The sequence below is a fragment of the Triturus cristatus genome, chromosome 5_1, assembly GCF_964204655.1.
Source record: "Triturus cristatus chromosome 5_1, aTriCri1.1, whole genome shotgun sequence".
Taxonomy (NCBI): Eukaryota; Metazoa; Chordata; class Amphibia; order Caudata; family Salamandridae; genus Triturus; species Triturus cristatus.
In genome coordinates, this window is record NC_140587.1 from 1,020,395,985 (window position 1) to 1,020,411,330 (window position 15,346).

The 15,346-nt window shown below is 44.0% G+C and overlaps 1 protein-coding gene across 2 annotated transcripts in view; it reads right to left on the minus strand.

Moving 5' to 3' along the window:
* TRIO (trio Rho guanine nucleotide exchange factor) overlaps window positions 1–15,346 on the minus strand; it is a 4,621,980-nt gene that overhangs the window by 2,177,100 nt on the left and 2,429,534 nt on the right. For both annotated transcript variants that reach the window (XM_085606120.1, XM_085606121.1), the window contains exon 26: window positions 12,561–12,630. In XM_085606120.1, coding sequence (XP_085462246.1) covers window positions 12,561–12,630 — 70 coding nt within the window. The remainder of the gene's footprint in view (window positions 1–12,560; window positions 12,631–15,346) is intronic.

Consider the following 15,346-nt stretch of genomic DNA (forward strand, 5'->3'; position numbering starts at 1 on the left):
TGCCCAGTCGGGTCCGCGGGGCCCGAAGGCGCGCCAGCGGGCGTCGACAGCGGAGCCAGGTTCCTCATGGCCGAGAGGAAGGCACTGACTTCCGCCGGCGTCGCGTCAGTCCCAGGGACCGGCGGGTATGGGGACTTGCGCGGCGCCTGCGGCTCCGCTGGAGCCGCGGGGGTGGAACCACCCTGACCCTCGGTCGAGTCGCGCGACCGGCGAGGGGAGTCCGAAGAGCGGTGTCGCCTCTTGGACTTCTTGGAGTGCTCCGACTTACCCGAAGACTTGGAGCCAGACGATCGATGATGATGTCGGCTGCGGCTCCGCGACCGATCCTTGGACCTCCTCCTGGACCGGGATCAAGAGGGGCGCGGAGCCGAGTGGCGAATCTCGAGAAGCTTACGGGACCGCTCCCGTCTAGCCTTCGAGGTCAGGGCCTTGCAGTCCGAACACGACTCCGCGACGTGGTCGAGGCCCAAACAGTAAAGGCACCGGCGGTGATGGACCGTAACCGACATCAAGCGGCTGCAGTCAGCACAGGCTTTAAAACCAGGCATCCTACCGGCACCGGAGTTGAGACAAGATCAAAAAGGATCAAAAAACTTAGTCAAAAAAGACTAAAAGGGGTAGCTCTCCCGGATCTGCGCTTACTGGCGCGGAAAAAAGAAGAACAAGAACTGACGTCAGCGCGCGAGGGCGGCGTCTAAGTACTCCGACGACGTCATTCCGGCGCACGACGCCGACGACGGACGCGGAGCCGCAGACGACGCCTAGCGACGCGCAAGGGGTATTGCTGACGAAAAATCTTCCGGATCCAGTCTGACGCCTGGGGATATTCTAAGGTGAGGAATCTAACTAACGTGTTTCTTTCAGATTTAAACGTTATAATCTCTTGCCTTAAGATCTTATTTTCCTCCCTGACTGCCTCTAAATCCCTTTGTATTGTACTTATAATCGCGCCTAATTTTTTCAAATCTAAACCTTCCGCCATTCTACTCAGGTGCTTGTACCAATGTGGGCACTTCACTCTGTCAAGGGCGTCCTTAAATTGCGAACCACACACGAGTAGAATGATGCAAGCTCCCAATGCCCTTCTCGGAACCTTCCCCACTTGGTTTCTTTAATTCCACCTTAGACAGCTCCAACTGCAGTTCAGCACGAACCTCCTTCCTCACTTGTAGTGTCAGCTGCTGCGGACATAACATGGGTTAAATGGCGAAACATTCTTAACTTACTTGCATTTAGAATTTAAGATAACTTATCTTACCAAGAAGTGTTTTTGGATTTGCCCCTCTTCTACTTCTCTATAGTGTTGAAAGTGTCTGCAGTGAAGTCTTAACTCTATTCTTGTTCTATGCTCACAGGATCGCTATGTATTCACTGCTCTGTGGGAAGTGAGAAGACAAGGTGAGTGTACATCGTGATTTCCTATATTCTGTAAATTGCGTTTACCCTTCTCTAGGAATACTCACTGGATAGTTATAGAGTTGTTTTATAATTGGAGTCTAAAAGGTGAACAGTTCCAGAATATTGCCTCTACTGTCAATTTGGAACTTTTCTATATTTGCTTAATTTACAGGTGGCAAGAGGAGTCTCCCAACGTTGTTATGAATTTTATCAATTTAGAAGGCAATTATAGATTTAAAACGGACTAACAAGTGCCCGCTATCTTTTATTGTATTTTTTGGTTTATTTAAGCGAAGCGAGTAATGTTTGTTCGCCTTCGCTAGTCTTTGCCCCAAGACATGTTTTCAAAGGAATATACGCGTTTTAATAGTTGCCAGCTAGGGTTTCAATCAGTGCGTGAAGCGCGTCTGAATTAAATGCTCGCGCGTCTCTATTTATGCCGACAAGAATTCCTGTCAACACGCGAGGCGCACATGAATAAATTCACTCACGCGTCTCAATTATCTTCCTCTGAACGATGGCACGATGAATCTGTGCCTGTGTGTTCTTGGATTTTAACTGCTTAAACACAAATGGGGATATTATTATAAACGCGGCGAAATGAAAGAAGTCGCCCGCGTTTTCTCTAAGGGCTTTTACCACAGTTTTCTTTTAATACAGTTTTCACTTCTGCTGAAGAATTACATTATTTAATAGTTGTTCCACACATATTTATTTCAGCAGATGAAAGGTTGTCTAATTCAGATTTATCTCTTTACCAAGTTTTGAATTCAATGCTTTTTCAGAATGCTTAATTATACCTTGACTTTTCACACTAACCTTAGTTTATTTTACCGACGGAACTAACCCCGAGAAGGTCGCCACTACCCTGACTAGCTTTCTCGACGCAAGAAACAGATGCTGCTCCTGAAGAATCTTCGGTGAAGTGCACCATGGAATGTTAGAGCACACCTCACCAACTGCCATTCACTACAAGACTAGACTGCTAAACAGCAATATGCTGTTGCAGCAAGTTGGCATCCATGTTGGAATTTCTACGATGCCAACAAGCACTCCATCTCAAAGGATGGGCTGCTTTCTCAGTTTGTAATGAAAGCATGGAGGCCACGGAAGCAGAAGGAGGAGGAAACCTTCCGTGATTCCTGACAGCGGACATGCCCTGTTTCTATTTCTTATTTTGCTTCTTAGAGATCTGGCTTTCTGTCTTTGATCCGTCATTCCTTTCTCTCTCTTCTTGTAATTCTCCTCTCTTCCTTGTTTTGTTCCTCTTTCCCCATTTTTCTTATTTTTGTTTATCTCCCTTTAATGTTTCTTCCATTCATATGAATACTTCTTTTTTGTATTTTTGTGTCATCTCCTTTACTCTACATGACTCTTTATCATTCATTATTTTTTTGCTATTCTTTTTATTATTCTCTATTGACAAATGGTGTATTTTTGTCTTCATGGTTCCTCTATTTATGTTCTTTATATTTCTTCATTATTCCCTCATTATTGTTAAATAGTGTCCTTTTTCCTCCCATTGTTGTCTCTGCAGTGTGTCATCATTGTTTCTGTACCCTTGTCTATAAAGCAATACATGCTTAATGTTGTATCGTGGAACGTTCGTGGCCTGGGTCACCCTGTCAAGCGCCAGAAGGTACTCTCCCACTTATCAAAATTAAATTGCCAAATTGCTTTTCTACAAGAAATCCATTGTAACGATGCTGAGTCTCTCAAAATTAAACGGCAATAGGTGGGTCAGGTTGTTTTTTCGACTGTGGTAAACCGCAAGGGTGGGGTTTCAATTCTCTGCCATAAATCTTTACAAATTCACATTTTATCTACTGAAACTGATACAAACGGACGATGGGCAATACTTCAGGCCAAGGTCCATAATAAAGTGATCACTTTCTTTAACATTTATGGACCAGTTAAACCGGACCCTGATTTTTGGAATACGATTAAACTCAAATTATCTTCCATTTCCAATCCCAATGTTATTGCTGCTGGAGACTTTAACAATTGGCTTGATCCTTTTTCTGACAGAAAATCAAATTGCAAATTCAAACCGGACAAAACCCATAAATGATTTCAATCTGCTATTGCCTCTCGTCCACTTTTTGATGTATGGAAAACCTGCAATCCTGATCAATATGAATTTACTTTTTTCTCTAATGTTCATCACACAATGTCACGTATTGATTATATTTTGGTTTCAAAATCCCTTTTACCCTCTGTTCAATCCTCAGAAATTGGATCCATTTTTATTTCTGACCATGCCCCTGTTTCTTCGTCATTTGATCTCTCCCTTCTAACTCTAAACACGCCTGATGGAGATTCAACAACTTTCTCTTATCCGACCAATCCTATATCTCTGAAGCCACCTCTTTTATACATGAATTCTTTCTATTTAACAAAGCTAGTGATACTTCTATCCACAATAATTGGGATGCTTTTAAGGCATCTTTTAGGGCTTTCACCATTACATACATGGTCAAAAAGAAGAAATTGCTAAACTCTAAATATCGCTCTGCCCTCAAACACATTAAATCTTTAGAACACTCTTTCTTTACATCTAATTCTCCCTCACACCTTCCCGACCTCATTAAGGCAAAATCTGACTTAAATAAATTAGCTACTACTGATGCATACAATATTTTACTTAAAATAAAATCCAAATACCATGGGGGTCAAAATAAAGCAGGTAAAATGTTGGCTAACTATTTAAAAATCAAAACGGAAAGAAAAAACATCGGCCCGATCCGTAACACTACTACTAATAAATTACTTCACTCTGATTCTGAAATTGTTAATGCCTTCCAATCCTACTATCATTCTCTATATACGGATGACACTTCTCCTTCTGTTAGTGATACTTATTCTTTCTTTGATGATATTCTCTCTCCTCTGTTGGTGCCAGATGAAATGTCTCTTCTTGAAAAAGACCTATCTCTCCAAGAGATCCTCGATGCCATTAAATCCTTGAGGAAGGCCAGGGCTCCAGGTCCTGACGGCTTTTCCATTGAGCTAATCTCTACTTTCTCCTCCATTTTTGCTCCTCGTCTCCTCGAACTCTTTCATTCTTTTATCTCCAAATCAAAAACTGAGGGACCCTTTGTCAAAACTATCGACCAATCTCATTATTCAATTATGATTGTAAAATGTTTGCGAAAATTCTTGCTTCAAGATTGGATACTGTTATACCCCTGCTAATTAAACCTGACCAATCCGGTTTTATTAGAGGTCGACTTGCTTCTGATAATGCTAGGATGCTATCTAATGTGATTACATTGGGGAAATATTATCCCGATCCTCTAGCCGCACTATCCCTCGATGCTGAGAAAGTATTTGATCTTGTAAATTGGCCATTCATGTTCAAAACTCTTCACTGGTTTGGTTTTGGCCCTAAATTTATTTCATTTATTAAGTTGTTGTATCTTGAACCCCGCGCATCTATTGTTGTTAACGGTCTTTTATCCCCCTATTTTGACTTACCAGTACCAGGCAAGGTTGTCCACTTTCCCCTCTCTTATTTCTTTTATGTCTTGAACCTTTCCTTGAGCGTATCCGACATAACCCCCTAATAACAGGATTTCACAATAAATCTCATGAAATCAAACTATCTGCTTATGCAGATGATATTTTGATCTATCTTTCTAACGCCTCTACTGCCTTGCCCCATTCCTACAAGAAATTGATTTGTATTCCAAAGTTTCTGGATACAAATTAAATTTCTCTAAAACTGAGGTTTTACCTTTAAACTCCACCTGTTACCAATACATGTTTTCCAACACCAATTTCAAATGGTGTCCTTCAAAAATTAAATATTTGGGTGTATGGTTCTCCCCTAATATCCCTCATACTCTCCATAACTTTAATGCACTCAAACTTTTGTTTTAAACTTTATTTAGTGATTTCACATAGAGTATTGTGATACATTCGATTATACACTGATGTAGGAAAAAGGAGAACAAAGGTGGTACATGTTACGTTTGGCAAGTTAGGAGAGAACACATCGATCAGTACAATTGAAGTCAATATAACATCTAGCATGTTTTGTAAGGACCCTCAAAAAGGGCGAGTTGGCCTAGATACTCGAGTCGCAGTCTCCTCAGGTGTCTGTTACAGAGGCACTAAGTGTTGAAACAGGAGGTAGATGTAGAAGGGGACAGGAGTGTGTAGTGTCCGGTTTTATGATTTATGTGCAATCAACCCACCCCGGTGGCAACCAAACACTGTTCTACCTGAGAGGGGGGTCGCACTGCAATGATGCCAGGTAAGTTCTGAACGGGCCCCAGATATCCTTAGACCTCGAAGTAGTGGGGACAGTGCAGGCATATACTTCACATCACATGGAGCAGGAAGCTAAACTGCCCATCGAGTTCTTAATTGTGGGTGCGGTCTTGTTACCCCAATGAATGGCTACTTCTCTGTTGGCTAGTAGTAGACATATGGCCGCAAAATTGCGAACTTTTTTGGGGAACTGAACCACGTAACCTAGGAGGGCAATCTCGGGGAGTGTGTCTATGGGTATGTGAATCATGTTGCTCAGTGTTTTGTGTACTTCAGTCCATTATGAGTATATACATGGGCAAGTCCATGCAACGTGGGCTAAGTCAGCGTGTGCTGCATTGCATTCACGGCACGTGTGTGGTTTAGAGGGGTCTATCCGGTGGATTCTGGCTCGGGTGATGTACATTCTACAAAGGAATTTAAAATGGATCAATTTATGTTGGTTATTGAGGGAAACGTTTTTCGTGGCAGCACAACATGCTATCCACTGCTCATCCGTTATAGGATTGCCCAGATCTCCTTCCCAATCTCTACGGAACGTGTCATCATTTAGCGGGACGAGAGCAGCACAAGATTTATAAAGTTTGGAGATAAGATGGACACCTTTAATATTGTCAATGACCAGTGAGAGCAGGGCGAAGGATTGAGGTTCAAGGGGAAATTCGGGAAAAGTGGCGCGCGGAGCGTACCCGCAATAACAAATTTATCCATGAAAGTGACTTCGGTGAATCGAGATGTGTTGTCAATGTCAAAGGCTTGAGCATCAGGAAAAAGGTCGCCCATTTTAGCGATGTCAAATTTGGCTAACGAACGTTGTATGAGTCGCTCACCCGTGATAGGCAGCAGTCTGGCATTGGGGAGTGGAAAGGAGGTGGAATAGAGGGTAGGCGTATTTGTGATCCGTCTGAGTTTCTCCCATGTCCAGCTAGTGGTGGAGACCGTTTGAATGTCATTAGGGTCCAGAGGAAGGCCCTTGGGTAGAATGGAGGCCAATGTCTCAGGGAGGTCCAGATCTGATTCCGGACGAAGATAAGGGATTCTGGCATCTGGGTGGAACCACGCAAGGGCGTAGCTGCATTGGGCAACTAAGTAATAGAGCTGTAAGTCAGGAACCCCATAATCTCCTCTGTCAAAAGGGAGAGTCCCAACTCACCAATGAACTCTGGCCCGCCTGTCACCCCAGACCAATCATATCAAATGGGAACGGAGTGTCAAAAAAAGACTGTTGCGAAGGGGTATGGGGATGTTGTGAAAGAGATATAAAAAGTTTGGGAGCACAATCATCTTGATGAGGGCAACACAACCTGCTATGGAAAGCGGAAGTCGGAGCCAATTGTCAATTTGTGCTTCCAGAATATGAACAGCCTGGCCATAATTAAGGCGGAGGATCTGCTCGGTGTCCAGGTGAATGTGGATACAAAAGTATTTGACGGAGTCAGCACACCATTCCAGAGGAAAACTTGAGTTCCCACGGCTTCATGCTGGCAGTAAGGGAAAAGATCATGGATTTGTGCCAGAATACAGGCCAAAGCGAGTAATTTCACAGATGAGGGGGTCTAAGTTAACCTGTGGGTGTCTGACGTAAAGAATGGTGTCATCAGCATATAACGATACTAAGAGAGGACCTGTGTTGAATTGCAGGCCTCTGTGCAGGTGTTTCTCTTGAAAGTGGCGAATCAGGGGGTCCATGGCCAAAAGAAACAATAGGGGTGAGAGCGGGCAGCCCTGTCTCGTGCTGCGGGATAACTCAAAGGGTTCAGAGAGTGAACCGTTCAGGCGGAGCCGTGCTGTGGGGCGATTGTATAGCAACGCGGTGGTAGCAACGAAATCAATAGGCATCCCCATACGATGCATGATGGATATAAAAAAGGGCCATTCCAAGGAATCGAAGGCCTTTTCGGTGTCTAGTAAGATAGCAGCTGCTGGCACTTCGGGGTTTATCCTATGGAGGGGAGAAAATAAGGTTCGTAAACTGAACGACGTGGAGCGGTGAGGGACAAAACCAAATTGGGCGGGGAAAATTATAAACTCCATTAGCTGGGAGAGGTGGTTCACGATAACCTTAGCTAGGATTTGATAGCCTAAATTTAATAACGAGAGGGGCCTATAGGAGCCACAGAGCAGCAGGTCTTTATCCGGCTTGGGGAGAAGAACTATAACCGCCTCGCGGAACGTGGGCGGCAAAATCCTTCCCTCCAGGGCCTCCGCGTAGACCTCCAGAAGTTGCGGCGCCAATATGTCTTTGAAGGCCTTGTAGAACGCACCCGTGAATCCGTCTAGACCTGGGGCGGAGGATGGACGCAGAGCGCCGATCAATCCGCAATGGGTGCAGCCAGGAAATCCTGCATGTGTTTCTCAAGGTAGACAAGCGCAACTTCTGATAAATAAGCTTCCTGTTCAGAATGGTCCCCACTAACTCTGGAGGTATACAGTGTTTTCAGATGGGAGAGAAATTACTCTTGGATTTCTATTGTGTCTGTAAGCTGCTGGTCCATTGATGTCCGCAATTCGGGGACATAGGCTTTGCTGTATGGAGGTCTAACCATCTGAGCCAGCACTCAGCCCGGATGCTCGCCCTACCCGTATCGCTTCGCGTTGTGATATTTCCCCATGAATAGTATCTCCCGTTCAGCCGTGTCTCTGTATTCTGCTAACTGTGTCACCCGCTTATTTTCGACTTCGGGATCTTGCGTGTGCAACAGCCTGGCGTCCAAGTCGGCTAATTCGCGTTCCAGACGGGTTAAAGTGGTGCGTAAGTCGCGGAGCACCCCAGCGTGTTTAGAAATACCTTACATAACCCCCGTATGTATGCCTTAAAACCCTCCCAGAGCGTTGCGGCCGTGTCCACTGAGCCCGTGTTTATGTCAAAGTATTCCTCGATTGCCTCCCGGATTTTGTGTTGGAAAAGGTCATCATCTAGGGAACGACAGGGGAAGCGCCATTGTCTCTCAAAGCCCTCAGGGCGAGGAATCCCAAGGAGCAATACTACCGGGGAATGATCGGAATATGTTCCTAGGGAGAGTCTCGAGTGTGCAACACCATCCGAGAAAACAGGGAGAAGTCAACCAATAGTCAATCCTTGTCCATGTGTTATGGCAGCTGGTATAGTGGGTAAAGTCAGTGTGTGTTGGGTTACGTGCCCGTCCTATAACCACTAGGGCTAACTGTTCGTGTAGTGACTGGAGAGTCTTACGTGAGTGTGTTTTGGGATCTGGGGCCAAGGAAGTGCTATCCCTGATCAGGGGCAATGCCAAAGTCACCTCCAAGCAAGAAGGTTATAGGGCCGAGTGTTAGGAGCTGGGAGAGCAAGGAATAATAAAAATCTGGGGCGTCATTGTTAGGGCCGTATACACATACCATCGTTACCCTGTGTCCCATTAAAGTCTCCACTACTATTAAGTACCTGGCCTTCCTTATCCTGTACTGTTGTGTGGAGACTGAAGGGGACCCGTTTATGAATGAGGATAGCGGTGCCTCTAGCATCATTGCTAAAATTTGCAAAATATCTATGGGATTCCCAGCTGGCAGCGAAGCGGGAAGAATCTGACGTGGACAAATGGGTATCCTGCAGGAAGGCGACGTCTACCTTATGTCGTATCAAGTAATGCAGCACATGGCGTCTCTTGCGTGTGTCGTTCAGGCCACGGATGTTCCATGTCATTAGTGACAGTGCTGAAGGGCCGTCAGTGCGTCCTAACTGGGCCATGTATGGAACAGAAGGTGCAAGAAGAATAGATGCATATGTGAACCAATATTGTTCATGACGGTGTCCAAACGTATCAATAGCAATATAGAACTAAGAGTAACCAAATACACCCCCCCCGCCCCCACTCAGCCTCCCCACCCAACCAGAGAGGCAGACCCAAAAGATGTCCAAGGAAAGCCATAGTATCAATTGAATCGTTGAATACATGGACAAAGCCCAAAAAAGGTACATTCGTAATTCACAAGACCACATCACGGTGTACACCAATCGGGGGTGGCATCGCCGTCACAATCGATCGGCAATCCAAAATGATGTAGAGAACAAAACGATATCCCATTGTGTTACATAGCAATACAAAATAGGCCAGATATAGGAGTTCAACCCGTGCCCGACCCAGAAAAAAGTTCCATACTGGCATCTGAGCCACTGTGGGACGGAGAGAGTCTGCGATCTTCGCCAGGACACTGATTATTTTGTTTGTAGGTTCGGCAAAATTCTTGAACCTCCGTGGGACTTTCGAAAATTCTGCCTCGCCCACCGGTCTCCACCCGCAAATTTGCAGGGTAGAGCATGCCATACTTTAAGCCGAGATTCTCGCTATGTGGTGCGTCTATAGGCCTGGGGGCCGCAACGATGGGTGGACACACGGGCACTGACCCCACGCACACCCATACTGCAGCGAGGGAGGACACGCACCTTAGATTGCGGGAGGCCAGACAGGCAGCCGGGCCGCGTCCCGCTGCGATCGGCATGGAAACCGCAAATCAGCCATCCCGCACCACGCCACACTCACTCACCGAACCCCCTGCCCCAGTAGCCAGTCCGCAGGGCTCCGCTTCCTCCTCCTCGTGCCGCCTCTATCTCCTACGGATCACGCCGCCGCCATTGTGGAGCCGAGACTCGTTCTTTCATCGGCACGTATCTCTGGATCCGCTCTCCCGTTCACCAAATTGCTGGGCTCACAGAGCACCGGAATTCTTCATGTATTTGGTGGTGGTAGGCTCATGGCAGTTGGCCTTATAAATATGTGGGATATATCTGGAATGCCGGATAGACTTGCGGTGCTTCAGAGCCGCGCGGCCATCTTGGTCCGCGGCTTGGCCGCGCCCCCCAATGCACTCAAACTTAAGCTCCAAATATCGTTTGATTCTTGGTCCCCTCTTTTTTTTTTCTTGGTGGGGTAGACTGGATTCTATTAAAATGATAATTGCTCCTCTCATTCTTTTTTTTTACTCCATGTTACCTTTCAAAATCCCTAATTACTATTTTAAACAACTCAATTCTCTATGTAGTAAATTTTTGTGGAATAATAAATCCGCTCGTATTGCCTTACCTAAATTAATTAAACCTAAAAACGAAGGAGGTGTAAGATTTCCTAACTTTAAATTATATCATACCGCTTTTTTACTTAGACAAATTTATGCTCTAAATACACAGACTCACCGATGCCTAGATGGATTGATTTCGAACGCTCTTTGCTACGGGACTTCTCCTTTTCTGATATTTGCTCCATGTCTAATTGTTTATTTCTCATTACCCCATTTTAAAGTACTCCCAACATTTGGTACACTATTTGCTCACTGAGGGGGCCACCTTTCAACACGAGTTCCTTACATCCTCCATTTGGTACAATAAATTCATTAAATTCCGACACAAATCATTTTACTTCAAACATTGGAAAGAGAAGGGCATTTTTTATGTTCATCAACCTGTATCCCACAATTCTGTCATACCCTTCACTGCATTACAAGAACATTACAATCTACCTCTATCCTATTCTTCCCAATACTCACAAATATTCAATGTCCTGCAACCTTTTGTATCATCAACATTTTCTTCTGATTACACCATTCCATCTAAACCCCTTACACCATTGTTCCCTTTGGCTACCTTAAACCCCGTCTCCAATCCCAAAGCTTCAATCATCTACAAGCTTCTGTCCACCCCTTCATCTGATAGACCAAAATCCACTGTTGAATTAGCTTGGGAACAAGACCTTTCACTATCACTTTCCACTAACTCATGGAACAAATTATGGCAAAAACTTTTTTCTACTTCAAAAGCTGCTAACACTACTCAATCATTATTTTTTCTATACAATAGAGCTGTTTGCACTCCTATTCATATTCATTAAATTAATCCCTCTTCCTCTTCCCTTTGTTGATCTTGTCTCTCCTTGGATTGCACATTGTTCCATTTAATATTTTACTGTCCTAATGTTTTTACATTTTGGAAATCCATTTGGTCAATATCTTCCAAGATATTTCAATGTAACATATCATTATCAATTCAAAATGTATTTCTTGGATCTATGTCTGCTGATTTTCCTGACATTGCACAAAATTTTAAATTGTTTTACCTTTTCATTTCCCTTGCATTCAAAGTGATTCTAACCTGTTGGAAAGATAATTCCAAAGTCTGTACAATAATGTGGTGGAACCTTATTTGTAATGAGCATAGAATTTCTACTGTCTCATCATCATCGTTATCTCAGAAAATCAAATCCGATTTATTTTGGATTCCCTTCACTTCTTATTTATCCTCTCACCCTTCCATATCTTAGTTCCTTATCCCATTTGTCCCTCCTTTACCCTGTTTTCTTTTTCCCATTTTGTCTTTTCTTCTCTTTCATCTTTCTCTTTTTCCCCTTCTTTATCCCTTAACATCAAAATGTCCTCTGCTTCAACTTGTTTTACTATGTACCCTTATCCTTATTATTCTTGTCTTAATCATAAGATGATATCCCTTCCCTTCTTCTTATTATCTCTGTATTAGATTGCTCTTCATTATAATTTTTGGTCATGTTATATGCTATATTGTTCTACTGTTTCATCTTATGCTCATTTGTAACTTTGGTACTTATATTATTACATTAATAAAAACTATTTAACTCAAATAGAAGAATTACAGTGATACTCGGGTACCACAGGAAATGCGACCACATTGCATTTGTTTTTATTATCTGAGGAACAACACAGCATATGTGAGAGAGAGTGAGTCCACCAAAGCACTAAATGCCCAGTTTGATTATTCCAGTCAGCCAAGTTGCTAATATATTTAACAGCAGCAGTCCTAAGAGACAGAAGCATAGACACGGATATGTGTATGTATAAATCATTTTTACAAAATGAACTTTAAATCGGTGTTCTTGTACTCAAACATAGTTTCAAAGTGTGATTACCCAAGTGACGAAACAGTGTCCAACATCTTCTGGTAACTGTTCATATTTCTCTAGTTCCTTTAGGAATATACTGTTGACAAATGGAATAAAAGTAAGCAATATTTAGCCACACCACATTGAAAATAATCAAAGACATATTTTCGCTTAAGAAAACATCTTTAAACATAAAATTTTGTTAACAATATGGTATCAACAGCACATTACAAGTGAGTGCCACTGAATGAGTAGTATTTAGTATAAAAGACCCTCAAAAGTACGTTTCAAGGATGAACAAGTTACTTACCTTAGGTAGCACTCTTCTAGTAGAGACAATCCAGCTGCAAAATCGGCAACTGACCTCCCTTATTATACCCCATGCAGCAAATTATACATAGCAGAGGCTATTTCTTTCTTTTCTTTCACCCACTGCTACACCCCCCCATAGGCTTATACAGTCTGGGTATAGCCACCCCCCCCCCCGTGCCTAGGAACCAGCCCGATCCCAGTGCGATTAGATCTGTCATGACATGGCCCCCTATAATTTGTTATTGCCTCCCTCACCCACACCTCAACACGGCACATCTAACAACTGAAACGCTGAAATAGTTACATCTTTCCCTCCCTCTCCCCTCGTCCTCTCACCTTCTTCTTGAATACTTTCCTCATTTTCCAAGAGGCATGTTCCACACACCTTTTTGATGTAATATCTAATGTGGTCATTGTTACTATGTGACCGATGCTGATATTCCTATGAGGTTATTTTATTTTAATCAATCAATAAGCTTTATTATCGGTTAAAAACTATAAAAGCAATACAAACAAGAGAATACAAAGTTTCCTGAACACACCAGACAAGAATTCATAAATAAATAAAACACACGTAATATAATTAAAATGGTTAAAAACCAAATTGCCCAATGGGCTAAAAAAACATGGGCTACACGGGAAGATCTATCCAGAAAGGATAGGCCTATGGAGTCACAGATACAACAGGTAAGTGCAGATTAATTTTAGCTCGTCGAGCATTCCACATAGCCCATAGAAATCTCGAGATCACAAAGACAATTAGGGGGGTGGTGTCATATTTAAATAGTCCAAAAGCCTCCCTATAGTCTCTGAGGCCCAACACTTTACAAAGAGGGATAATCCACTTAGCTCTGCTCCTAGAATAATACGGGCAAAAAAGCAATACATGTAGATCCGTTTCATCACACCTTTCACAACCAACACAAAGACTAGAGACCGCAGGGATGACAGACCAATTGGTAATCACTGCCCGAAAGGGGAGTGTCCCGTGTCTCAGTTGGACATACAACTTCTTAGCCAATGCAGGTTGGATATCATCCAGACATTTCTCAAAGTAATAAAGATCCTTGGCCTCCAAGAACCTTTCAGAGAGCGTGCCCAACGATGAATTACTAAGAGCAAGTTCCAAACGGTGATTATTGAGTAGGGTGGCCAACTCTCTCTTAGAGAGGGAGTGGCATGTCAACTCAGGGGCATCCCATAAGTCAACCCTGCCCAAGGTTTTACATGTATTTTTGACAAACTGTAGCCAAGGAATTTTCCCAACCCCCCTGAGAGACAAAAGGTCCCTTAGGTCATCTCTATAGCTTAGCAGCACTGGTGTAGACCAGAGCCGCTTCCAATATAACACTGGCCGATTCGAGATGTCCGCCTGTATCAGATCAAGGCGAAGGGGAAGCAATGGTGTACTTTGAGGTAAGCCCAACAAACGTCTGATAAAGGTATTCTCAGTAATTGTCAGGGGAGTAGCAGGCGAATGTCCCCATAACTCCGCCCCGTAGAGCGCCCCTCCTCTCGCCTGGGTCTTATAAATTTCTAGGGGCGGACCCACTGATTTAAAAGAGGACCCAGTATGAGCTTTAAGAATGCCACCAGAAGATTGGGCCAGCCTCAAATTTGCTTTGGCTACCTGGGGCCCCCACCCCATCCTGTCACTCAAGGTAACACCTAGGTAATCAAAATTAGAAACCCTTTCTAGCGCCATACCGTCCAGGTGTGGATGTGAACAGCTGGAGATTTTGGCGTTAAAAACCATAAATTTGGTTTTAGCCAAATTAATCTCCAGGTTCCTTGACTTGCAAAAAAGACAAAAAGCCTCCAGTGTTCACTGCAAACCCATAGAAGTTTTTGATAATAATAGGGTGTCGTCAGCGAACATCAGGGCTGGGATCTTCCGGGCAGCCAGGCTGGGGGAATCCAGATCCCTGGCCCCCAAAAGATGGTCAATTAATCCGTTGAGGAACAGGGAGAAGAGAGTGGGAGCCAACACACACCCCTGTCTCACTCCCCGTTCGACCGGAAAGGGGGCCGAGAGCTCCCCAGAGTGCCCATACCTTACCCTCGCATAGGTACCTTGGTGGAGCCGTTTGAATAGGTTGCATAAGTATGTGGGAGCCCCCATCTCCCTCAAAATGGCCCAAAGCTTATCCCTCTGCACCAAGTCAAAAGCAGATCTAAGATCAACAAAGATCAGATACAGGCTACCGGCACCCAGTGTAACCGTTTTCCAAAAGATCAACTGGAGTCTAAACAGTTGATCAATGGTGGAAACCTTGCAGCGAAACCCCGCTTGAAGGGAGGTCAGAATTTGGTGGTCATCGATCCAACTCTGTAGCCTTGTTAGGAGAATGCGAGAAAACAATTTCTGCAACACATCAATCAGGCTAATGGGTCGATAATTGGCCGGATAGAGAGGGGAGGCCTTTTTGTGAATGGGAATAATCTCAGCCCCCAGCCAAGTTCCAGGAATTTCCATGCCATTCAAAATTGCATTAAAGAAT